At 40.8% G+C, this 24,533-nt stretch overlaps 3 protein-coding genes across 7 annotated transcripts in view; 1 reads left to right on the top strand and 2 right to left on the bottom strand.

Moving 5' to 3' along the window:
* Positions 1 to 11: 11 nt before the first annotated feature.
* Positions 12 to 5,237, bottom strand: LOC112555334. Its single transcript, XM_025223695.1, has 4 exons — positions 4,946 to 5,237; positions 2,470 to 2,670; positions 2,108 to 2,272; positions 12 to 1,810 (listed from the first exon to the last, which is right to left on the bottom strand). The coding sequence occupies exons 2-4, from the start codon at positions 2,522 to 2,524 to the stop codon at positions 1,668 to 1,670; spliced, it is 363 nt and encodes a 120-aa protein (XP_025079480.1). The 5' UTR covers positions 2,525 to 2,670; positions 4,946 to 5,237; the 3' UTR covers positions 12 to 1,667.
* A 1,877-nt stretch (positions 5,238 to 7,114) lies between these two features.
* Positions 7,115 to 10,521, bottom strand: LOC112555727 (flavin reductase (NADPH)-like). 2 transcript variants are annotated; one of them, XR_003097524.1, is made up of 5 exons: positions 10,233 to 10,521; positions 9,508 to 9,715; positions 8,907 to 9,062; positions 8,167 to 8,399; positions 7,115 to 7,702 (listed from the first exon to the last, which is right to left on the bottom strand). XR_003097524.1 is itself a non-coding variant. In XM_025224221.1 (4 exons), exons 1-4 carry the CDS (start codon positions 10,371 to 10,373, stop codon positions 8,260 to 8,262), a joined length of 645 nt encoding a protein of 214 aa, XP_025080006.1. In that variant the 5' UTR covers positions 10,374 to 10,521; the 3' UTR covers positions 7,115 to 8,259. The 2 variants fall into 2 exon arrangements, 1 of the variants encoding a protein (XP_025080006.1); XM_025224221.1 differs by having other exon boundaries at positions 7,115 to 8,399.
* A 615-nt stretch (positions 10,522 to 11,136) lies between these two features.
* Positions 11,137 to 24,533, top strand: part of LOC112555146 (monocarboxylate transporter 12-like) — a 30,947-nt gene continuing 17,550 nt past the window's right edge. Inside the window, exon 1 of one of the 4 annotated variants that reach the window (XM_025223378.1) lies at positions 11,137 to 11,748. The gene's annotated coding sequence lies outside the window, so the exon portion shown is untranslated. Of the gene's footprint in view, positions 11,749 to 18,308; positions 18,430 to 20,861; positions 21,062 to 23,757; positions 23,905 to 24,533 lie in introns of those variants that run through there. The other 3 variants (XM_025223381.1, XM_025223382.1, XM_025223379.1) reach the window with 3 other exon arrangements.

The raw sequence follows: 24,533 nt of genomic DNA on the forward strand, positions 1-24,533 counted from the left end.
AAAAACGAGAATTGGTGTTTGTGAACGTGATGTTTATAGTAGGAAACTGGTTGTATGAGCGGCCAATGGCTGTTTTTAAATATAATTGTAGTTTTTTTTAAATATTGTTCCCTTACAGTTAATAATAACAACTAAATACAATGATTCCTTATACAACACAGAATTATACCTCACTTTATTTTAGGACATGGATACTGATGCTCAAGATATATTTATTTGAAGAGTCAAACTTCTTAAACTTGATGCTAATCCTCGTCTACTATTTGTTTTTACCGCAATATAATTATATTTTATGTACTCCTTTACATGCATTTTTCCATGGTATACAGTTTCAAGTGTTAAAGGACCCCCAAGTAAGAGCACTTTCCCTTCCAAAATAAACAACAACATATACAGCATCAACAATGTGTGTTTCCTAAAATTCATTACTGATCATTGAACACGTTTGAGGAACAACTTCCACGTTCATGGGCGACAGTGAGACGCAGAAAACAAATTAAAGATAACGGATCAAGCACGTGCCACCTTTGATCGATGACAACACCTGGGCAAAGGTGTGCTGCACACAGGTTTTCTTCTCAAGTGGAAGATTGTAAGACCACGTGGGACAGCAAAGCGGAGTGTAGAGGGCTTAATATATCTGAGCAGCGCTCATGTTCCCCATCTGTCGCAAAGAACGAACAAGCTTGCTGCTTCCTAGGAGCTTGTACATATCGGCAAAGAAACCTCGTGAAATCACGAATAGAACGAGTTTTAACTGGGAAGTTGATGAATATTAAAGAATCAGGTAAAGAAGGCTGGTCTAAAAGGCAGAGACATAAATCACGACTATAATTATTAATGTATACGTCTTGCAGGTTGACTTTGAACCTCTGTGTTCGATTATAATACACTCATAGCATAATTATAGGTCAATGTCGTAACCTCATAATGATAATGATGATTATGACGATGCCAAACAAGAAACATTTTTGAAAACACCACTAGTGACTGAGATTCTGTGGACATTAAGCGAATTGAGTACAACTACAGACTCGTGGGTCACTTTAAAAAATGCATTATGGTCCAGACTGGCAAACAGACAAATACCGACCAGCATGAACAAAGATAGAGGACACACGGACTGACACACAGTCAAGTCGATCGCTTATCCGTCCACCCCAGTCTCAAAATGTAGCACACACTTGTGAATCTTCCTTGCACGTGCCTGGGTTATCTTCGACAAGTGGGCTACCATAAAATGAGTTGGAATGAGGCTACACTGCTCAGGTGAAAACATTACTTACTATGAAACATACTACTGGGTCGTGGTCTACTCTGTAAGATATTTCACAATACATGAACACATATGTCAGCTTGTTCTTTTTCCTCAAGTAAAGCCAAGTACTCCAGTACCATATGACTCCTTCGTGATGATCGAATCTAAGGCTTTGTCCAATAACTAATAAAATTGAAAAATATAGTGTTCATTATCTCAAAATACTTATTTGTAAATTATAGAGGTCGCTCAGTTTTTACTTCTTTCTATCGCTTTGTTTGCTCGTTTCTGAAGGTGGCACCGCTGGTCTCCAGAGCTAAATGATCGCACCTCCTCAATAATGTATTTCTATTATAAGGGCTAAATCGGTTAGACATCCTTTTGATTCTTTATCTTCCCCGAAGAAACATCATTTAGGAATGGCAACTGCGATCATTTTCTTGTCGTAGGTCTTGGAAGTCAGGCAGGACAACATGAACTTGACGAGGTCAGCGCGTGGCAAGGAACTGGCGCCGTCCACAAACTGGCCCTCGCGTGTGATGATCTCCTTGCCTGCACACAGAACGACGTCACCAATTGTCACATAGTGACGTCACCAACCGTCGCACAATGACATCATGTATACGCAAGGCATAAAATATTTAGGACAAAAAGTAAACAATGGGCTTGAAATAATATTGATGTTACTATAAAGTATGTACGTAAAACAATAAAACACCAGTTACCTAGAATTCGTCAACAACCTACAGTATTTTAAAGCACAACAGTTCTAGTGATACTGACAAGCATCGGAGAGATAAAATACAAAAATAAATAAATAAAAATAAACAGATTATAACCAATGCTTACCAGACAGCGGGTTGTTGTTGAGTCCTGGAGGTCGGACTACTGTATAGTTGATGTCGCTGCACTTTTCTTGAAGAAAATTTTCCATCTCCGCCATGTTTGCCAAAATATTACGCAAGAAGGTGGGCTTCAGGAACCACGTGATGATTCGAGGCAGACCTGGTTCATCTGTTATCAGCAATCACCATCATATTCAGCCTTAGCGGCAGCATTAACATCATCTTTCACTCTTCCAAACAATAAATAAGTAAATACATTTTCTCCTTGTCCCAGCTTCTCCTCCTTTCGCTCTATAACATCTCAGGTGTACTTGTGAGAATAATAAAAGGAATCGATTGGTCTACAAATACGACTGAGGCTCACACCTTTTGCGCCCCAGGATGACATGCAGATGAGTTTCTTGACACGTGCATCGCGCATGGCGCCCGTGATGGCTGCTATAGAGTCTGTGTAGAGAGTGCACGGCGTCCAGATGCCTGCTTGTCCTCCCAGGCAGACACGATGCCATCAACACCCTTCAGAGGGCCCACCAGGTCCTCTTGCTTCGTCACATCAACTTTGTGCACCTGGACAAACAGATCATGATGGTATCTCAGCTACTGATACGACAACAATGACGATGAGGACGATGAGGTCGATGAAGATGATGATGACGTAGCCTTTACCGAATTTCACGTGCAGTTTAAAATCCCACGATTCTATGGGTACTTGTTTAATTTCTTAGAGCATTTCAATCGGCATTGTCACCATCACCATCACAAAAATTAGCAAAATTTTTAATCTTCTCAAAGACATAATTTTGTCTTCGAGTGCTGTCTTAAAGCATTATTATATTAGAAGCATTTAGACATTAAGACATGCATGCAAGCCACAAGGTCTCCAAATTCTTTTATCAAAACCTAACAGTGTGTATGTGTGTGTGTTTTCGTTCTTCAGATATATCAAGATCCGTTATTAAATCCAATCGATCCAACCAGATCACTCTTGTCGACAGCTGCACATGACAGTGATGAAGTGGCCTTGCGCTAATCCCAGGGTAACTCCTGTCACCAGCAGATAAATCAACGGTCTGAGGAAACCATCTTGGTAAGCATCTTGTGAACACATTCGATCACCACCCACTGCTACTTGTAGACCTTGAACTCTACAGAAAACTGATGCAAAAATAGCTCATTCTGCAACATTTGTACCCTCCCCTTGTTATGCGATACACAACGACCTGTTATAGTTATAATTGTAAGTTTTCAGGCTGTTATGTTGTAGATTTTCAGATTAGCTTCCAAAAATGAATTGTTTAAAATGGATGGAGGTCTTTAAAAGTGGCTTATGAACTAGTCCTCTTTAAATCAACTTTAGTTTCTGTTCATATAGCTATACTTACAAGGTAGTTTTATCTCCATGACTACGGATTCTGGTATACCCTTAAGCCAGTAGAAAGTAACCAGCTGTGCTCTCAGATATCAGCTACAAGCAAGGGTTTGTTTGCTCGATGTAATGATTAAAGTGACACGCTCAGTCGATCGTTACTACCTCCAGCACAACCTAAAATTAAATATTCCAACCGGATATGTGACAAAGATTACACAGCCATGTGGCCGGGTAGTGTGTGCTACCAACATCTGCATGATCTTTCCTCTTCTAGCATTAGTTATGAGTACAAAAAACTTTCTTAATTACCTCAACATACAAAACAGTTTAAAATGCCAGATACAGCCACAAACACGGTCACACCATGACAAATAAAGAAACATTTTTACAATGAGTTTTTCATGCACACAGCTTCTCGTAGGCGACCTTTGCACGGTGACAAGGAGACAACACAAGCAATTTATAATCTGCACATTTCCTGATATATACATATGCACAAACATTTCTCTAAATATACATTTTCTATATATATATATTAGATCCTAGGTTTTGTTTATCCTTTGTCCCTTTAGCCACTCTACAGACGGAGTTGTACATTTGATGAACGAGTCTGTTTCGCGCAGTATTTTATTTAGAGAAAGAAATTTCCCTGAGGATTTGCTAAAGCGAAAACTATTAGCACACGAGTGCAAACAGACAAAAATACCTTCAGAGCTCACCCAACACTATAATTATGTGGCTTCGGGAGCACAAGCTGCAAGATTGCTGGTTATTGAAACAAAAGGAGAAAAGGGCTGTGTCCTAAGAGTAAACAATCGATATAGAATGAGGAATGTAAAGCATATTTTTCGGTGGTGAGTTCCACTGTTGACAGAGATAATGACAGAGGCAATAGACTGCCCTCACCCCACCCACCAGTTACTTGCCATCCCGACCGCTGTATCCATTCTACTATTAATAAAAATTCATATTTTTTTTAAAGTATTGACAGGGGGATGGATCCCACCAACAAAGACTTAAGATTTGAGTGTGTGTGGATTGTGTGTGTATCTATACAAAATTGCCCTCTGGGACAAATAAAAAGTCTTATCTTATGTATATATACTGTAATCCTATGTGTCTCTCTGTATGTGCTTGTGCATCGTGCTTGAGCTTTTCTGGGAATAAAAATTCTTAATTCTTAATTATTTTCTCTAAGTTTCTAACACAACGAATTAATAAGACAAGAAAAAGCAAAGTGTATAATGCAGATTCTCTCCATCCATCTCTCCCTTTCACACATGTATATTAAGCACGGGAATATTACACAATATTCTTTATCAATTATTTGATGCAAAGGCTTGTGAACAACTAGCCAGTAATTTACAAGATGTTCGGTATTTTTAGAAGAAATCAGTTATCTTCAGATTTGTCATGTGACAAGCCCCAACGTATTTCAAAAGAAGGGGAGAATAAAAACACAGGTGGCCTGACCTTCAGTTTGTCGTGCTTCACCAGCGTCGCCAACTTTTCTGGGTCGCGAACCAAAGCCACGACATCGTATCCAAGTTCGAGGGCTTGTTTGACAACCTCCACACCTGTGGGACCCGTCGCCCCTAGTACAGCTACCTTCATCTTGATCTCACCTGCCAACTTGCTCTTCAATCAAACTCGATCTTTGCCTTGTATGCGATAAACACCTTCTCCTGCCTTCAGCTACCGACTGCATCGACTTATATGCGCGCCAAGCAAGATCGTCTGCTTCTGTTACCTCTGACCTTGCACGAGGCCAACTGAGAGGATGCGCGCGCATTCACACTGTGACCTTTGTTGAAGAATGGCCGCGCCATGCTACACAAGGAAGACGTGTGCCGTGTGGGCCCCAGTGAAGGGCTCGTGAGCTCGCGCACGTCAGCATAGGTTTAAAAAAAAAAATTGAGACAACCTGACTACAGTCGCGAAGCCTCATCTACGCAGTTGCGAGGGCAACTAACTCGAGTTTCAAGACGAAGGGCGCGCACTGAACAATTTTGTTTACTTGTTTGTCTGCTCATGGGCCAACTCCTTTTAGAAGCTGTGATTTTTGTCACGAAATGAGCATTACTGCGAAAAGATTATTAAAAAACTAACGATCTGTGTCTGCATCTCATTATATATATATAATAGTAAATATAGGTACATAATACAGAGTGAGGCGATATTTGTGGTTTTGTATGGAACTTTAAGCAAAATCCACATTTGTCCAATCCTCATCAGATTTGGCAGGAATTAATATTCTTTTTGTCTACTGGTCTATCGTAGGCTGTTTTCTTGGTGTACTTGCTCCGGATATAACTGAAATAAGAAAAATCTAGAAATTTCAACATAGGTATATGAAATAGGCAGTGCAAATTTTGGCAACTTTTTAAGTTGAGAAAGTACACTATAAGAAAGCAGAAAGCCAGGATAGGGGTGAACGAAGTGCGATCGAGGGAAGGCGTGAGCACTTCTGTTTCCGAACATGAGATGTCAACTAGTGTATATATCATGTCTAAAGGAATTGCATGGTCATCATTCATGTAGTGTTGCCTCTAGAAGTTTAATTACAAATTAAAAACTGTTTTAACTTTCTGTGTGTTACTTTCACAGTGAAATATTAATTGTTACATCTATTCTGTACATGTGTTGTTATGTCTTCTTTTCCTTGTTCTTTTTGCCTCCAGTGGAGTATAGTGCCGGAACTAAACACAGCGGACCGGGTTCTGAGGCGTCCCTCCTAAAGAGGAATCTTCCTGTCCAGGCTCTCGTTGTAGTAGTGTTGTAGTTGCAGTTTATGTAGCATGGTTTTTATGGAGTGGGGTTGGTAGCCACACGCCCTACCATCCTCCTTCATCCAGACTTAATTGGACAGGTTGCCCGGGGGTTTTCCAAGCAGAGGTATGTTGTTATGTGTATACATATTTGTTAATATGTTTCTTTTGTTTGCCTGTTTTGAGTCTATGTTCAGGTATCTGTGCTTTACTTTGTTTTGTGCCTGTAAAGCCCATTTCCTCGATCTATGCAGATGACATACATATAGTTGCTGATGCAGCAGAAAACCAGTGACAGTAGATTAAAACCTTTATCATCAGCAAGGCTAGGACTTTGAAAATCATAAATATATGCTACACTATTACAACTGCTAATAGCTATTATACTGTTGGGCTCTGTCTCAACGTTAATACCAGTTTTAGCATGTGGGAAGTATTAAGCTGCAAATTTTAAATTAGTTTAATCAAAAATTGCAAAAATGTGTATCTCCCAAACACATGTCCACAATCCAAGAAAACATTGTAGTACATCAATAATATTCTTCTAAAGCATTCTATATGGGTACTCTCCCTCCTTACCCCTACCAAATCATTCCATGATGATGTTAGATCATCACAAGGTGAGGGTATTATTCTTCCCTTTAAACTAAGAACTAAACAACTTATTTAAATTCTATTGGGAGGCAAAGGCATCTGTTAATCAACTTTGCAACAAAGTATTATTGTATAAAATATTCAGTCAGGCTTGTATATTTTCCCTGCTGTTTGTTCATGATGCAGGAAAATTATAAGTTTGGGTTATTATCTCCTGCCTAACATTTTTTATTTAATGTTACACTGAAGAGTAGCGAAACAAAAACTGACAACACATATCATGATTTCCACATAATAGTTTATTACTGAATAACTGGTATTTTTATTTATACAATATAAAGAACATAAGAAATATATAGTTTAATAATGGTACTGACACTGGTCCACGATTATTTGACAATTTTAAAATTACTGAGACTCTAGACTCTGGCAAGAAAAAAGCAAACATACATATGAAGTTTTTACATGAGGATAACAGTCAAAAGTTTACTTGAGGCTAACAGTCAAAAGTAGAAAGACAATTATTAGTCATGATTGTCACATTACAACTATAGCATAAAAATAACACTACTAAAAAAATATAATCATTCAATTTATAATACACAAATATATATATCACATTTCATAAACACATTCAAAAATGTCCAAATATCCTAAACAAGCACTGTTCTTAGTCAATATCAATCAAAGTGTAGTTTATTATTTCTCAGAAATTGTTTACAGGAATGGAACAGAGGGAAAAAGAAAAGAAATTAATGGCCTAGCAGAATGTGTTGTCAGGCTGTGGATTAAATTGTCTCCCTTGGATTATCTAGTCAACCTAAGTGTTGCCTACCAAACTGAAGGTGAAAACAAATATCTCCAAACGCTGGGCAAAGAAATAAAACAGAAACACAAGTGAAGTGAAAAATTATAGCAATTTAATACATTTGTATACACACATATATAACAATGTGTATGACTTTACACTGATTTACTGCAACAATATATTTACATTGTGAATATAAATTAATAATGTGTATATGTGGTGTGTTTCTGATCATTTACATGTGTGAAAGTGTACAAGCATACATTTATGCATGTTTGTGTGTATGCTGTAAGCATGTGCTATGATATATATGTATATAGATATAATTATGTGCATGTATGGGGGGGTAGTGTGTGATGTGTATCCTAGCCTTCTTGTGATTACTTATATGAGTGCTTACACATGAGTATATATATGTTTCTGTGCATATGTCATATGCAAAGTGTGTGCACTTTTATTTAAGCACATTACAGGTATGCAGGCGTGTGACATGTTAACACATGAACCTTTACCTATGTACACACCTGCCTGCATTTGTGGGTGTTTCCTCTGTGCCCTCATGCACCTGTGAATCCTAGGCAGTATCCAGGCTTGTAGTACATTTGAATAACATCCACTCAAACAGAAATGGCAACCATTTTCCTGTCATAATTGTCTGTTTCCAAACACGATAACATGAAACGTGCGACATCAGCACGTGGCATGTAAAGAGCAGCATTTGGAACATACTGTCCTTCTCGACTTTTGATCTCTTTGTCTGAAACAAGCCAGGAAAAAGAATTAATTGTTATTATCCAAGTCACATTTTAGAAAAACAAATTTAAAAAATTTACAGTCATCAGTAACATAGTAATGAGGATATTTGACAAATTGAGAAACCATATAACACTACAGTCGCTATGGTTCCAGAATTGTGTCCACATAAGAACATGTACTAACAGTTAGTTTAGGAAAATGTTATGGTATGCCTGTATGTAAAAGTAATAGGCACTTGAAATCTTTTGTATCCATCTGAGTTAAGCTGCTCAACCATAGATGAATTGTTGGTTGTGTGAGCATGTGGATGTATGTTACAAATGGTATAGATGTAAAATTGCATGCCTTTATCTTCTGCTATGATGCATCAATTCCCTTATCCTTGTTCTGAATTTTGAATAAGTGTAAGTATAAAATAATTATATTCAAGAAATAAACATAACATGAATATAAATGGTTGACATCATTATGTTCAGACTATTTAGCTAATAAGAGTAAGACTCCTTACTTGTACTAGGCTTTTCATTAAGTCCAGGTGGGCGAACCACAGTGTAATTGATATCTGCACACTGCTGCTCCAGGTAATCTTCCATAGAAGCCATACTTTTAAGGTTTTTTAATAGTGGTCTTAAGACTCTCGCCAAGAACATTTCTCCTTGCTCCCCTGTCATGATGTCAACACTCAGAGGTAATACCTTATACATTTATTATGTCTCCACTGTATGTCAACATGCATGAATACACACTACATCTTCCTAAACTTCTTATATATCTTTATACGATTTAGAAAAAGAAAGAGAACTTCAGGAAAAATGAAAGAGCTGAATAAATGAAGCACAAATGAAGCAAACGCAATAAGTAAACAGCACAACTGTGTATATTTTCAGCATCACAATCTACAATGGTAGTAAGTACATAAGCAAAGTACATTAATAAATCAATAAAAATGAAAGACAATGTTAAATCAAAGCTTGTGATTGACAAAGTTAAGAAGAATTTGGAAGATATCCAAAGATAAAGCTTAGGAGATTTACAAAATGATTGATAAGATCAAATGTACTAAAAGCTATACTGCATATGATTTATGTCGATTACTTTAGCTATCATACCTTTTGTTCCTGAACCTGACATGATCACTAGCTTCTTGAGACCAGTCTGTCGCATGGCACTGACAATAACAACTGCAGAATCCTGGTACAGGGTTGTGCTTTTGAAGAAACTCGAGCTTGGGGGTGCACCAATGCATGACATCACAGCATCTGCCTCCTTCAGAGGTCTCACAATTGTAGCCTCATCATTCAAATCTACCTGGTAAGCCTGATGTCAAGTAAATAAATTCATGCGTTTTAAGTCTGATGTCTGGCAGAACAACAATAATAATCTATCTTGTAAACTTGAAGTCTGAGCATGGTACAAAGCTCACTTGTAACCCAATTAAAAATATTACAAATCCATTATATTAACCTTTTAAAAATCCATCATAACGATGTTAATGAAGTATAGTTGGTAGAAGAAATTTTATTTCTGCAGTAGAAAAGGTTAATCTTAATGTTTATTGAAATCAAAAAAAGAAATACTCTTTTCCTCTCCCCTCCAAACCCCCTTTCCCCCCTCCTTTCTCATTCAGTCCAAAGGACTGCATGCATGTGTGTGAGAGAGACATTATTTTTGTTTATTAAAAGGAGAGGATACATTTTATTAAATATGGTTATTCATCATACATCGACTGATTCTTAAATCTAAGAAATAATTCTGCTTGATAATGTGGCATACACAAAGATGCATTACGACAAGTTACTTCCCTATATTAATATTTTTGTGTGAAAAAAAATACCTTGAGTCGTTCGTGCTGAATTTGCTTCGTCATCGCCTGTGGGTTTCGTACAAGAGCCAGCACATCGTGTCCCTGGTCAAGAGCCTGTCTGACCAGGACCAACCCGGTCCGCCCAGTTGCTCCAAGAATAGCGATCTTCATATCTCTGCCTCTTCAATCTGCGATAAAATCTCCTTTTAATGCTTTTTGTTCTTAATCAACTTCGCACGACCAATATTATTATTGAGAACGCAGAGTATTTACAAGATATGTTTCTTGACGTAGATTGGCAAGGGAAACAATTCGCTCAAGCTTGCTTTTTACATTTATAGTTAACTCCCTTGACTAGTTACTCGATACTGTGAGGATCGGTTGTCTTTGGTTCAGCTCTTGTCTCGGGCACCCTGTTCTTTCTGTGCATGTGTTTATAGAACTGGCTGCCTTGCCTTGATATACCCTAGTTACTGGCTCGGCGTAAAATACCAATTCCTCCTCCCCTTGAATAGTTAAAGAGGGAACGGCTAGAAAAAAATATATTTCTGCCTTTTCTTGTATATGTATATATTCGCCGTAACTAGCCAAGCATATAACATTCAAATATCCAAAAGACTGCATGGTGGCAACAATGAAATGTTTGGCAAAATTAATGTCAGTCACATATATCCCATATGTCTGCCAAGAACAATCATATCGGATAAACAGAGACCATGCATAGCAAACTAAGAAATATTACCACTGCGTGTTTATTAACTATGGACACGCTATAGTGTACATTATCTGTAGTATTCATTTTTATTTCGCATTTCTCTCTCTCCAGAGGACTGACTGATCTGTCACTCATACCACTACAAAGAGTTCTTTTTTACACAGCACAACAAGATGTTTGGGGAACGTGCGTGCTGATAATCACAGCAAAATCAAGGAAAACTTGGAAGTTATTCCTCAGCCAAGTTACTGATCTGATCAACGACCTTTCTACACAAATCCACACCAGTGCTGTAGCTCTGTAGCCAACGAAAAGCTGCGACTGAGTGAACTGGGTCAACATACGTAAAACCGTTGAGGAAAAATAAAGAAGGAAGGCGAAGGTCGCAAGCCGGTGTTTTCCAGCAGCGATCAGCTGATCGACAGTGCAGGGAGCAAGGTTTTTTTCCAGCATCCCTACTTGATGTGTGCTGTTCTCGACATGACAGTGGTCATTCCTCAAAGTCTCGTTTGTGGTCGACCGAGAGCTCTGTGTGTGTGTTACCTGCATCCTGCTGGCAGCTGATGCTGCGACGCGGAGAAGTTAGGAGTGCTGCCGCGAACTCTGACCTGTGGAACGTGCGTGTGTGTGTGTTGCACCACCTACACACAACCAGCGGAGCTGGCTGACTGTGTGGAAGGCGATCAATTCATCCACTTAGCGGTCGCTTGCTCATGTTTGAATGCCTGCCTGCTTCGCCAGTCGTGTTTTGCTTGCTGGCTGATGTCAGCTCGCGATGTTGGCGACTGTGTCACATGACGCATGTAGACACTGGGAAGCGTCGTTATTCAGGTAAGTGTTTTGACATTTTCATGTATTTCCGTTATTCTGTCATGCCATTTAAAATGATTGTATAAAATATAAAAAGAGTAGACACGTTCGACCAAAACACATATTCGCGCGCACTCACACGTACGTACGTTAAGATAACGAGTAAGAGAGAGAGAGACAATGTATGGTTGGTATTGTGAAACAAGACATTCTAAAAAACGAGAAAGGATTTTAAACAGAAAACTGGTGAACTGTTTTCTGTTGCATAAGCTGCACTTAGGCTCCACCCCAAAGTGTGTTTGCACTTGCTAACTTTAGGATTCACTCGTGAGCACACTCGTGTGTGTGTACATAAGGCCTGGAGGCAGGTGTGAGGCGCAGTTTCATGAAACTGCAAAAAAATTTGTGAATGTCTAGAAAGGGCTAGATCCTCCCTTCTTGCTGACTAATTGACCTGAAACATATTTATAAAGGATTGGCTTGCTGCAGGTGCAGCGGGTACATTGGACACTCAATACACGCATGGTGTAATAACCACTTTTTTCTATTCATTGTGTGGGTGTGTCAGTACGTGTGTGTGTGTGAATAATACTATGCAGGAAAGGTTAGCAGGGAGGGTCCAGCCTCTGCCTATACACGTTACATGTAAAATAATATTGTTGAAAGATCTATTATCAAGGGTTTAAGGAGACATAAGGACCCCTGTACTGCCAATATATACCCAGTAAAATTATCACCCGATGTAACTTGTACAGCTTCAATCAGCGTTCCGGTCTATTGATTCCAGGGCAAGGTTAGTCATGCGTGCAGGTTAACCGTGCTCAGCGTTCTTTGTGTTGCAGCTGGCAGTTGCACAGTATGGCTGCCGCACTCGCTCATTTCATGTTTCGCTTTCTTTCTCTTTCTCATGCTTTTGTTTCTCATTATTCTTTGTCCTTAATTTTGTGTGGCTTTATTTCTTTATGGTCTCTCTCTCTCTGTTTTCCTGTCTCGCTGACATGCAGAACGACACAAAGAATATATTGTTTCAAGCCAGGTGTTACAGCTTTTTATGATCTTCGAACCATGTTTATTGAGTGCGGCTTGCACTTGTACACCTGTGGGGTCTGTGTTTGTGTTGGGGGAGCGTGTGTATATAGAGAGAGAAGATACAGTGTATAAGAGAGAGAGAGATGGGATGTGTCTGTCTGTGTGTGTGTGTGCGCGCGCTCTCGTAATGAAGAACTTCCGGTACATCTTTTACCTTTACCTTCGTTAACCCCCTACAACTTTTTTCTTTTCCTTCTCGTCGATCCCTTCTGTAGATTTTTTGTGACATCAGTCGTCTGAATGCAAAACTACATCCTGCTTTGCTGACCTCTGTTCCTGTTTTCCCGCAGACGTGTTGCACTTTAATCATTAACCTTTCAGGCAAATATCGAGAGTTTTTTTGTTGTTGTTATTTTTTTTTGCGCTTCCTGAGTTTTTAAGGAAAGGATTTGCTGATGTGATGTGTCAGATCCTGCCCTTATCAGCGGTTTGAGAAAGAGACAAATGACTAATCTTTATTTACAAGGGTAACAGAATAAGCAAAAGGTATGCTTTTTTACGTCTACACCTTGGACTAGTAAGTAGAAATTGAAAAAGATGAGATATGTTATTATTCTATTAACCACGTACTATAATGTCGCCACTGCTCCTCGAGGTAGGAATCTTCAGAAATCACACACAGTTGGAAAAAAAATAACATGTTGATAAGCCTGATAAAAGTCATGTCAACCTAACCTGATTCCGATGAATGATCCTGCCCCGCTTCCTCCAAAAGAAGGGATCAGAGGTCATTTATTTAGAGAAATGCGATACGTATCGCAAATACGAGCAATGGCCATAATCGTGACTGGCAACTGGTGTAAGTGAAGCACCAGTTCGATATAAATGTACCTCCACCGATCATATTCTTTAGCCAAATGGGCAAAGACATTTGCCTCCGTGAGGATCATGAGGGTAAATATATTTCAGTGGTAAGAATAAAATGTGAAGCAAGGCGGAAAAAAATGGTGGCTTCTTTACGACACGATGCATTGAGTGGCTCATGGGGTCCAGCCAGTCTCTTAATCTTGTAATCTTTTTATGCATGGAAATCGAAGGATGAATGTTCTTGATAACGAGATTTCAAACGACATTTTGGGAGCTCGCATTTTAAGGCTGACATTTTGCGGAAGGTCAGGGGGAGGACAATGGATTGCCGGGTGATTTAATGTTTGGGACAACCAAGTTAAAGCCATGGACGGAGGTTGATATCTAAGTGGGGAAGCGATGAAGAGGGAGGGGAATTGGTGTCAACCAACCAAACTGATGATATCCTTGAGTTTCTGCTGTACGTGAGTGTGGACTGGGTATAGTCAACTAGTGCTTAGTACTCCTGATGCTACCTCTGGCCCCGAGTAGCTCCCCGACACAGGGGCTGGAGTATCAATTGGAGAGGGCTGTTTGGTCGGAGAAGAGGTCACATCAAGTGCTCACTCAAGATGAGGTTTAACCAGCCGCCACATTCTGAAGTGGGACGAACGTGTCCGAGCAAGCATTGATGGCCTGATGACACTCCCCTCTTCGCACTAACCTCTTCTTTGCAATAAAATTATACGACATCCAGCGCGAAACTATCCTTCTCTTCAGACAGCCAATAGTTTGTTTGTTAGCGTAAAGTACTTCCACTTTTACATCCTTCACAGTCAAAGGGTTGGAAGGAGGACACAAATATCCCACATTAAGTCTTCATGCGAGAGGAACTAATGCTTAGTAACACCAATTAAAAAACAGACAGGAGTCTCTCTCACTGGTCTGCTACGCCATTAGGAATGACACTCGATCACCATCGAGGATTTTTGTCTGGCAGAAGGTGGGAGCAAACAACATGTGTCGTGAGGCTCACAGATTCTTCTTGAGATGAGGACTTTAGGGTCTGTGTGGTGGATGTCCTCACAAAGCTGTGGAGCTTGGCACGAAGTTCCGTTCCTGTTGGCGTTAAATGCGAGTCTGAGAGCCGATCGACCAAGGTTTGGGAGGCGGTAGCCTAGGAGACAAATCTGATGAGAAAGCTTTGCGTGATGGTAAAGACCTGGCTGCAACACCTGGGACTTTAGCAAGATCAATGGCATTGCCCCACCCACCATCCATCCATCCACCCGCAACAAATACACACTCGGGGTAGCTACCAACAGATTTTAATCACAGTAGCGGACTTGATGTTTGGGCGGTGACAGGAACCTGACGGTCTTCTTTGACTTCTGACCTTTTTGGGGGTCAGGTGCTGACCTCTCATGACTCATTAGTTTTCCGTCCTTTAGACACGGCTCACTGCACGTGCCTTCATCGTGTGCTTTGCTCTGATGGAATGCTGTCTTACACGCCTATCACAGCAGCAGACGACAGGGAGTTTGTGACAGAAATTGTAAAAACTGTCGTTATTGTCTTCTTGCTTGCCTGACCTCAGCACGTGGTGATCGAGTGTGTCGGTAGGACAGGTCAAAGTTCATGTCAGGTAGGTGGGTAGGTGGGAGTCCAAGACCCGCCCATTGACCGGACGCCATGACCTTCCAGGCTGGACAGAGGAACAAATCCCAGATAACGAGGGAAAATACCCGAGTATTGTAGAAGCGGGTCGTCTGCGGGCTTTTTCTGATTTCATTTGCCAAGCCATAATGACGAAGGTGATGCAGAGATGAAGTCTCTCTCTCTCATTTACCACACAAAACATGCACACACGTCTGTATCAGGACGATAGAGAAACCCTCTGGGTTTTGTTTGTTGTTTTTTTTTGCTATTATTTTCCGATAAAATCACTCGAATGTCTTGCGGTGTTTCCTTTTCATCGTCTTTGGGGATTTGCATTCCACCATTTTTTTTTCTTTGTAATAACGAAATCGAGATGCAGAAGATTAAGTCTGCACGCATGGAAAGTTGAGAAAATAGAGAGTGCAATGGAGCTGCTCTACATTGACTTTCTCGTCCTCTTTCTAACTAAAACATATTAAAGGAAAAAAGAAAGCTAAAAAAATACTGATTCTTTTTTTAAGTCTGAATTTGATTGAAACTTGAAAGGAAGAAGCCCCGAGACCGTCTATAAAAGCAAGACGAATTAAATAAGTGTAAGAATGTAAGTTTTTGTGTCAATATCAATATCCACCGCTGGTCCGTTGGTGTCTCGTGTAGAAGTATAAACAAGCAATATATAATATATTTCACGTCAACTGTCTATAAAAAAAGTAGGCAGTTAAATTGTAGAGTGTGGGGTAGTGGTGGCATTCTTCTTGACAAATTGTCGAGACTTGCTTGAGCGACTAGTTTTATGGGAAGCGAGTGTCGTCAGAGACGTTGAAGCCTGGCGACAGAGCCACAACGGTGGACCGTAAGAACTCTACGTCACCACGTAGCTTGACATGCGATCCTCACGTCCATAAAACTCTTCTCGAACCCCCGCTGTCGATCAGCCATAAACATTTGCGGGCAAGGCTCTTGACGGAAGCTTGACACTTTTTTGTACTTTTCTTCTTCTTCTTCTCTTTTTCTTGAACTTGAACTTGTTGCACGAGCAGCCGAGATTTTGTGAGGTCGCGAGGTCGAGGTACTCTCTTCGCAATTGTGTATTGTAAAGGACTATACAGAAACAGACGTCCATAAATTTTTACCCATAACTACTTGTACCACAGTTACTTAGCTAGTCACAGTGGAAAGGTCAGAAGCCAGATTCAAACTAGCTGCTGCCGCGGAGTGTGGTCGCTGCTGCGTATTTTTCATAACATTTCCTCTTACCATCTGTTCCGACATCTTGTTACCTTTGACCTACCACGATGCCCGGACAATCTGCTGGAGACTGGTTAGACCTGGAGGTGTTTTGATTCCCGCTCCGTGTCGTTATCACCAGGCACGTATGAAAGGTCATGCATGTCTATAGAAATGTGATGCACTTGAACTTTGTCGTCACACGTGCTCGCCTTCAATTCATGGTACGCGGGAACCTTTAACCCTCGCGGGACTGCAGGAACTGTCATTGTCCTAGGTTAAAAGGTCTACACCCTCCTTCATCTGCATTCTTTTGTGGTGATTGTAGCTTTTTGCTGTTTTCCTCTTTGAGTGGACAGACGAAGTTTTCGTTGAGTAACGGTCTCCGTATCATCCCCTCTCATCATTTGTAGTATTTACTATAACAATTGTTGTGCATCCAGATGGCGCTTTGGAAACACTTGCTTCAATTTTCCAGACCTTCTTTGCTTGGATGCTTTCATGAAGAGATGGAAAAACAAACGATTATATTTAGACCTCCTCAGCCAGTTATCATTGATTGGGGTTATCTCCCCTTTGCTAATTAAGATGACCTTTTTGTACTTCTTATTTTCTCGTTTATCTCCACCTAGTTGGATGTCTTTACTGCGTTCTTTCTAAGACAAACTAGTTATCGCTGCATTGTCCTCTCTATCGCATTTGAGAGAATTCTCATCCTTCTGCAGACAAAGCGCTTGGAGCAATAAAATGTTCTGTCTGGTCTCTAGTAGCTGTAGTGGCAGTAAACGTGGTTTACCGGGTCTGTGTGGAGGTCGGAGAACCCAGCACCATCATTACCTACCCTGATGATAAATCAGGTACCCGTCCTTGCTAAGGCGTAGAGGGAGTGTTCCAGCTACAGGTCCTAGCGGCCTTCGAACCCACAACCTTCTGGTCGGCACTAATCAAGTTAGACCACACCACTATATCTGAATTATTCAAGAAAAGTGTTGCACATAATGTCATTTCATGTCTCACCAAACGCTTAGTCACTTCCCACTCGCCATTCGTCACGTGATTCAGACAACCGGCACGAAGCAGCCAATCAGATGAGGTGTGACTTCGGAGATTTGCTCCACGCGCAAGTTGAACTCTGCGAGTGCCTGGCTACACTTCGCACGCGCATTACAGTCTTGGCGAGTGCTCACAGTCTGCAAAGCCAAAGACCTTCGTGCGAGAAGCTTGCACTGTGGCAAAAAAAAAAAAAAAAAAAAAAATCCCCTTTAAGACAATCGGCTCACAGATGAGCCATCGGGAGGGGCATCCGTTGCTGAACACCGTTTACCAATTAAAGGAGACGTGAGAGCTCTGCAGGAGATTAGATTGATGCGATGTGTTGAGAGGGGATCAGAGAAGATAAAGGATGGGTTAGAGTAGCAGAAAGAATGAGATAAAGGAAAGAAAGAACGAACAAAGGAAATAAAAATAGAGATTGAGAAGGACTGAACGAACAAAGGAAATAAAAGTAAGCAAGACTAAGAAGGACTTTTTCCAATTGTCAGACGCATTGTTTGCTGCTGTCGGACACGAATTGCAGCGTTCGTGGCGATCGTCTGTCAACAAGAAAACAAAGGAGACTACTATCAGAACGACCCTTTTGTTTGTAGATGTAGTCATTAAGCCTGGGAGACCCTTGAGAATAAGCAGCCATTGATGTGATCACACTAAAGTGAACACGACTCGGAAGTGCAATGGGCGGCAAGTGTCGATTCAGATGCAGTGCGCATGTTTTTTCCGGTTTTCGGGTCATGTGAATTTTAATTAACATGATTGCTGAGTTCCAGCAGGAACTATTTCTACAGATGCAATGCGTACTCCTTGGTCAGCGTGTCTTACCTCTAACGGTGATGACTTACAAAAAAATAGCATGTTCATAAACTGAACTTCTTTTTTCTTGCAAAGGTAAGAACTGCTCGAGCTCTAATATTCTCCACACTCTCACTCTCAACCCTCAAAAGTCGGTAGCCACCCACAGCTGAGAGATAAGCTAAAGATTCTTAGTTATATGATTCTGGTTTCAACATTTATTTCATTGTACCACTGATGTACCATGTACCAGGTGTTTTGCTTCGTTCGTAGATAGGGCAACAGCAGACATCTTGCTCAGATAGGATGCTTTTCCTTTATCTGTCTCTTGTTGCTACAGTTAGCACATGAAAATGTCCTGCAGCCGTCTGGCTTAGTTGTGTTTACATAGACACAAGACTTACACATGGTAATGTCAAACACACAGAGAGTGGTTAAGTTTCTTCGTCTAACCGTCTGAAGTGGCTTCTGTCTTTTTCATCTTTTGTTTTTCTTTTTGTCTTGTTTGAAGTCTTTGCACTGAATTTAGTGTTGATGTGTCTTGACATGGCTTCCTTCCATTGTGCAATTGAAATTTGATGTCCTTCCCGTTGTGACAGTGGCAGTTCCTTGTTGACGGGAAGCCACAATCAGACCTTTGATGTTTGACCTTTGTTAATCAGTGAGCTTTGCCTTGGGACTCATTCGTCATTCCACATGCGACTCATGGTGTTTGTGTGATTCTCTGCTTGGTGACTGTGTTTGCAACCTCATTTTTATTCATTTGCATTGTGGCTTAATTTTTTTTTTTTTTTTTACAGAATGCATTTAGCTCGATTCTCGGTGAAGAAATGCGCGACATCGAGTGCTTTGGTCATTAGCATAGTTCATTAGCGTGGTGACCCTTTATCCTCAGGCAGGACCGTGAAATTACCTGTAGGAAAAGGTTTGCAAAGTCAGAACCTCAAACAGCATGGAAGGTAGAGCAGGAAATCGTTTCTGCAGCTCACAACACCAATGGTGTCTTTTTTTTTTTTTTTAAGAAAAGTACGCATGACGAGCTGTGGCTTTGCCAACTTCCTTTCCAAAGATTCAGTTTCTGCACAGACGTGTCTTTGATGGACTCCTTACAGACATTTTTTATGTTAAGTTCTAGAACGAGGCCAATGTAATCATCCTGAGTAGTTCTCAACATCAGGAAGAAGAGCAGACGACAACAACTCTCGTGCTGACGAAGGTAGAAGAGCTCAAACTTTATGGTCTGTTGTGTTTTCAGTTTATTGGCTCTAAGCCGCGGGAAGTGGAGGTCGAGGGCTTTTGCCAAGGCAGAAGAAATAAAATGTAAATAAGTAACAAATTTATTGCTAGTGTATTGTTCACTTTAAGAATTTTATCTCGTTTTTGGATAGTAAACAGTTACATGGTTTGTCTGGACCTAACAGCCTATAACTTTGCCAGCAGTCCAGACATTGATGTCCTTGATTTCTATGTCCTTAAAATCAAATACACTGTACTACACTTTTTAAAAACCTTTTATTTCCTTCTCCTGGTTATTTTTAACATAATGGGATCTTTAATCTGCATTGCAATTAGATGAGACGAAAGGAGAAGGAGGTACACCAAACCTCACTGTGACAAGTACAAACTGTTGCTCCACAGGACCGCTAAAAAGAAAAGAGAGAGTAACCGAGTCCTAATTCCAATTTGTCAGATTTAATCAACAAGTCATCAACAATAGTTATTTAAAAGAATTCCACAATTTATTTAACACGAGAGCAAAGTTCCATAATCCAAGTAAAAAAGAAACTAGCTTGAAACCCGGATGTTACCGGCTCTTGTCTCTGTTTCTCCTTCTCTTGGTTTGTTTGTCTTATGCACTTCTTTTTTTTTTTGTTAAGTCATGGTAACTCAGCGCACGTGACATTCTTAACATTCCTCATCTCGGTAATGAAATTCCAAGCTGCCATCCATCCTCTTATGCTGTTGCTAGGCTAGAATTCTTCCTAGGTTACCATGTCAGTCAGTTACTACAGTTTGAAGATGACCTTTTGTCTGAACATCTTCAACATCTTCTTCAACATGTTTGACTTCAAACATCATCTTCTTGGGGTTGCTTAGCGACATGGCTATACGAAGCTGGCTAGCTAATAATGTTTATATGACCTTTTGCATCAGGGGGACATTACTCACACACACCAAAGATCCAATGTCCAGGAAATTGCTAGAGCAGAGAGTTGTAATGACTAAGTCTGGCAGGGGGCAACTACAACTGCCGTGGTCCGTACACTCGACCCCGCCCCCGGTTCCTTACACATGTGAGTGGCACATTATGGACACTTACATTCTTACAGACTTACATTTCTCCCCGACATGTTAGGAAAGACAATAGTGGTTTTATCTCGTGCACTGCGATTCTGTTATGTGATAACCGCCAGATCCGGGTCTTGTCGTTCTCCTATGTGTCAAAGACCGACTTTTTTTTTTTTTAGGGGAACGGGGGGACTGGTGCGAGGGTTACTCATTTAAAAAAAAATTTAATCGAATTTTCGATGGCAACGGGTGCTCAGTGGAAGGTAGTGTGTGTCACGTGACCAAAGGGAAGCTACTGACATGTCCCATACGCTGAGATGGTAGTGACAGTTTGTACAGTAAGGGTGAGTTATTGCGCCTCGTCTGATTGTATCATCGTAACAACTCCTGGCCACCACGTGCCTGTCTTTACTTTGTCTTCAACTACATCCTTGCAAATGTAAGTCTCATTTCTTTTTAATTGACAAAAAAAAGTAAAGTATCCGACATCATAACTGCGGCTGAATTTTCATGTAACTCAACCTTTGCACATTTTGGGTAGGAGACAGTTTCAATTGGTCATGAGAAAAAAAAAATGTTGTATTCCACTAAACCTTGATACTGTCCACACCCGCAGTTCCCCGCCTTTCATCCATCTTAGTGACGAATCGATAGCACGATCGCTAGACATATGCTGCTGATCGATCTACGATTGGGCGAGCTGGGGTTGCATCATCAGACAGCAGTCACGTGAGAGCGTTTTTGAACAGACGTGACCGTTCAACTCTGCCTGTCGTCAGTGCCAGCGATCGATCTGCTGTTTTCTTTTTTTTCACTTGGATTTTCTGGTGATTGTAAATAGCACCTTATCAATTATTTAAGTAATTCGCATAAAATTGTATAATTATATAAATGCACTGCGTAAGTTAAGTACTTTAAGTAGAAACTGTAATTGCATTTTTTTCTATGAGTAGTAGAATTTATCATCATCATCATCATCTTCATCTTCATCATCCCAGCCATTATATATGTATTATAACACTATATTCGTCATCTTCTCGTCTGCTTAGTGTGTGACAAGCCTAGTTCTCGATAAAGATGAGATTTGACCGAATCGCACCGTGTGTAGCCGGCTTTAGGTCATTATTTCTTTACCCAGCTGATCCAGTTGGAAGTTGCTTTCAGTAAAACTTTACCTCAATAAATCATCCATTTTCCTGCTGACAGTTGCGGCACTGGAAACTCCAGCTTATTTTGGCAGGTGATTTTTGTGGGGGCGTGGGGTGGGATTTTCTGTTGCTATGGTGCTGAGGAGAGCAGAGTGGGTTGGGGCAAGGAGAGGCTGACCCATTGATCTCAGGGCCAGCATCCTTTGATTTCTTCTGGAACATACGATGTACTCAGACAGCTCAGCTCGGCTTCCTTGCAGAATTTTGCTGGCGCACTGAGAAACGAAAATATGCGACACGAGGCGTGTACAGCAGGCTGTGTGTCCGTGTGTGTGTATATATCGTGAGTTTTTGTTTGTATGTGTGAGCGTGTACATTTGTGTGTGCGTGGGGGTATTTTGTGCGTGTGTGCGTGTTTATTCTGAATTTGTGAATTGTAGTAAGAGAGACTGTGCGTATGTACGAGAGAGAGAATGCGATACTCATACAAACCTTTGCCTTTTTTTTTTTTTTTAAATTCAAGTCACACAAAAATCTGTGGAGTCACGTGTTCATGTTGGCATGTTTCCACCATCTGGTTCTTCGTAATTCTTAGACTTACATCCTATCGACTGCCAAAGACTCTGTTGACCGATTTACACATTAACGCGAGTAAAACCTTGTTATTCTAGAAAAGGTGATTTTATAACTCAAGAGATGAAAAACCTCACAGGTAAGGTTGTATTACTGGTTCCCCGGGTCTAGATTATGCAATAAGAACTCAGTCACCTCTTTTCGCAATCTTTTGCCCTCGCGACAGTAAATACGATCCTCGTTAGTATGGATGAGCAGGGAGGAGTTTCTTAGTCAGTGGCCCAGGAGACCGAGAATCAAGAAGCCTTCTTCTCCGGTCGAACCCACTGTCTCCAGACAGTTCTTAGCTTCACCACTGGCAGCAGACTTGAAGAAGCTAGTGTATCTATGACCTCTCACCTCCCGCAACAAATATGACCTAGTTCTGTGCATGAAGAAACTGGACTTGGGTAGGTCTTTAAGTAATAATTGTGTCTTGTGATGGAGTTTGGACCCAGTCCTATATTCAGTATTGTACTTAAAAGTACGTTGTCCGAAACAAGATAATTAATGTAAACAGGTTTCATAATGATCTCTTTTGTTCATGGTCCAAGTAGGTGGGAATGGAGGCGGGTGGGCGAACCGGTCACCATGTCAAAGGTCACGGCATTTGCGGTTGGCAGCAGTCCAGTAGTAGACTAGTGGGTGAGCGCTAACGACTACAGTGACAGTCTTACATCAGTTCGAATCTCGACTTGGGATATACATCCTTCTATCTGGATGTGATACCCGTAACAGGGACTCACTGTCAGGGGATTTCTCCAGTTACTCTACTTTTTCTTTCCCTTTCCATACCCCTATTCCTTCATTGTGAGACATCATCATGCAGTGGACACACCACACATCCAGAATACATAAAGGGTGGAACAAAGATGTCCTGGGTTTAATTTTAAAAAGTTAAAATTTCTTACAGCACTGTTCCTTACTCCATAGAGCATGAATGGCGCAACGGTTAGTGCCTGTCACCAAAAAAGCGAGGCCTGGGTTCAGATCTCGTCTGGGGGTACATTGTTCTTTGTCTACCCTGCACCTGTTATATATGGCCGACTGTTGTACCTCAACATAACCTCATTTGCTGGCTCGGCGTAAAACACTAATCATCCCTCTGCCCTTCCCCTTCACCTCATTATCCTGCTGATTCCGGCTTCTTTGATAATGTGAGTGGTTTTCAACCGGTGCATGCCAGCTACAACATTTATTTTCGGGTGCATGATCTACGTAGGAAGAGTTCTAACTGCGCAGCAAACACCCTGAGGTGTGTGTGTGTGCTCACCTGGGTAGGTTACCTGCTAGGTATGCCAACATGCGCGCTCTCCAGCGATAAGCCGCCGCCCACTTCCCTCGCCGACAGCTGGGTCACGTGACTGGTGGGGTCGAGGTCGAGGCTACTCACCGTTTTACGACACCACCGACAACCCCACCAGTCAGCTGTTGGATCGGGAAAGCACCGCGGAAGCCATCATACAGTGAACAGGGAGGCGGCAGATGTGGGAGAAAGCCAACGGATCGTCTCTCTCTCAAAGTAAGATTTCTTAAAAACATGTTTGTCGACTTGTCTCTAGATAACACGCAATACAATGTTTGTTTGTTTGTTGAGACTTGGGACGAGAGGTTAAACATCGCTCAAGTCTCTTCTTCGAAAAAAAAATTGACATACTTTTGGTTCCCTTTATACATCACTTCGCAGTTCTGCTGTACTGGGCTTTTCTCGCCGATGAAACAGAGTAATTTACTAGGTAAGATATTCTGTTCAGAATTACCCTTCTGGGTAATGAATATTGCATTACTTGCTGTAGTTTATTCAAATACATTCCTAGCGCCATGATTTGCAAGGGCATCGTTCTCTCTTCTCTCTCTCTTATCCCATATTTCTTTTACTTAATGGCTTCAGCGCCTAAGATCTTACGAAAAAAAAGAAATTTGATGATTTTTACTGGGAATATGAACCTCACTTAGAAGTTGTAGCTGGCTCATATTTTCTTTAAAAACTTCGGTCAGTGACTTAATTTTCCGTCTGATTTATATACATGTTTCCCAATCGGCAATCTTTAAAAAAAAAATTTCTGCAGAAGGGGGAGGGGTAGGAAGAAGTGGAATTTATAAAAAAAAAAAAAAAAAAAAAAAAAGAAGAGAAGGGCAATGCACTGTAAT

This window comes from Pomacea canaliculata, linkage group LG14, assembly GCF_003073045.1.
Source record: "Pomacea canaliculata isolate SZHN2017 linkage group LG14, ASM307304v1, whole genome shotgun sequence".
Classification (NCBI taxonomy): domain Eukaryota; kingdom Metazoa; phylum Mollusca; class Gastropoda; order Architaenioglossa; family Ampullariidae; genus Pomacea; species Pomacea canaliculata.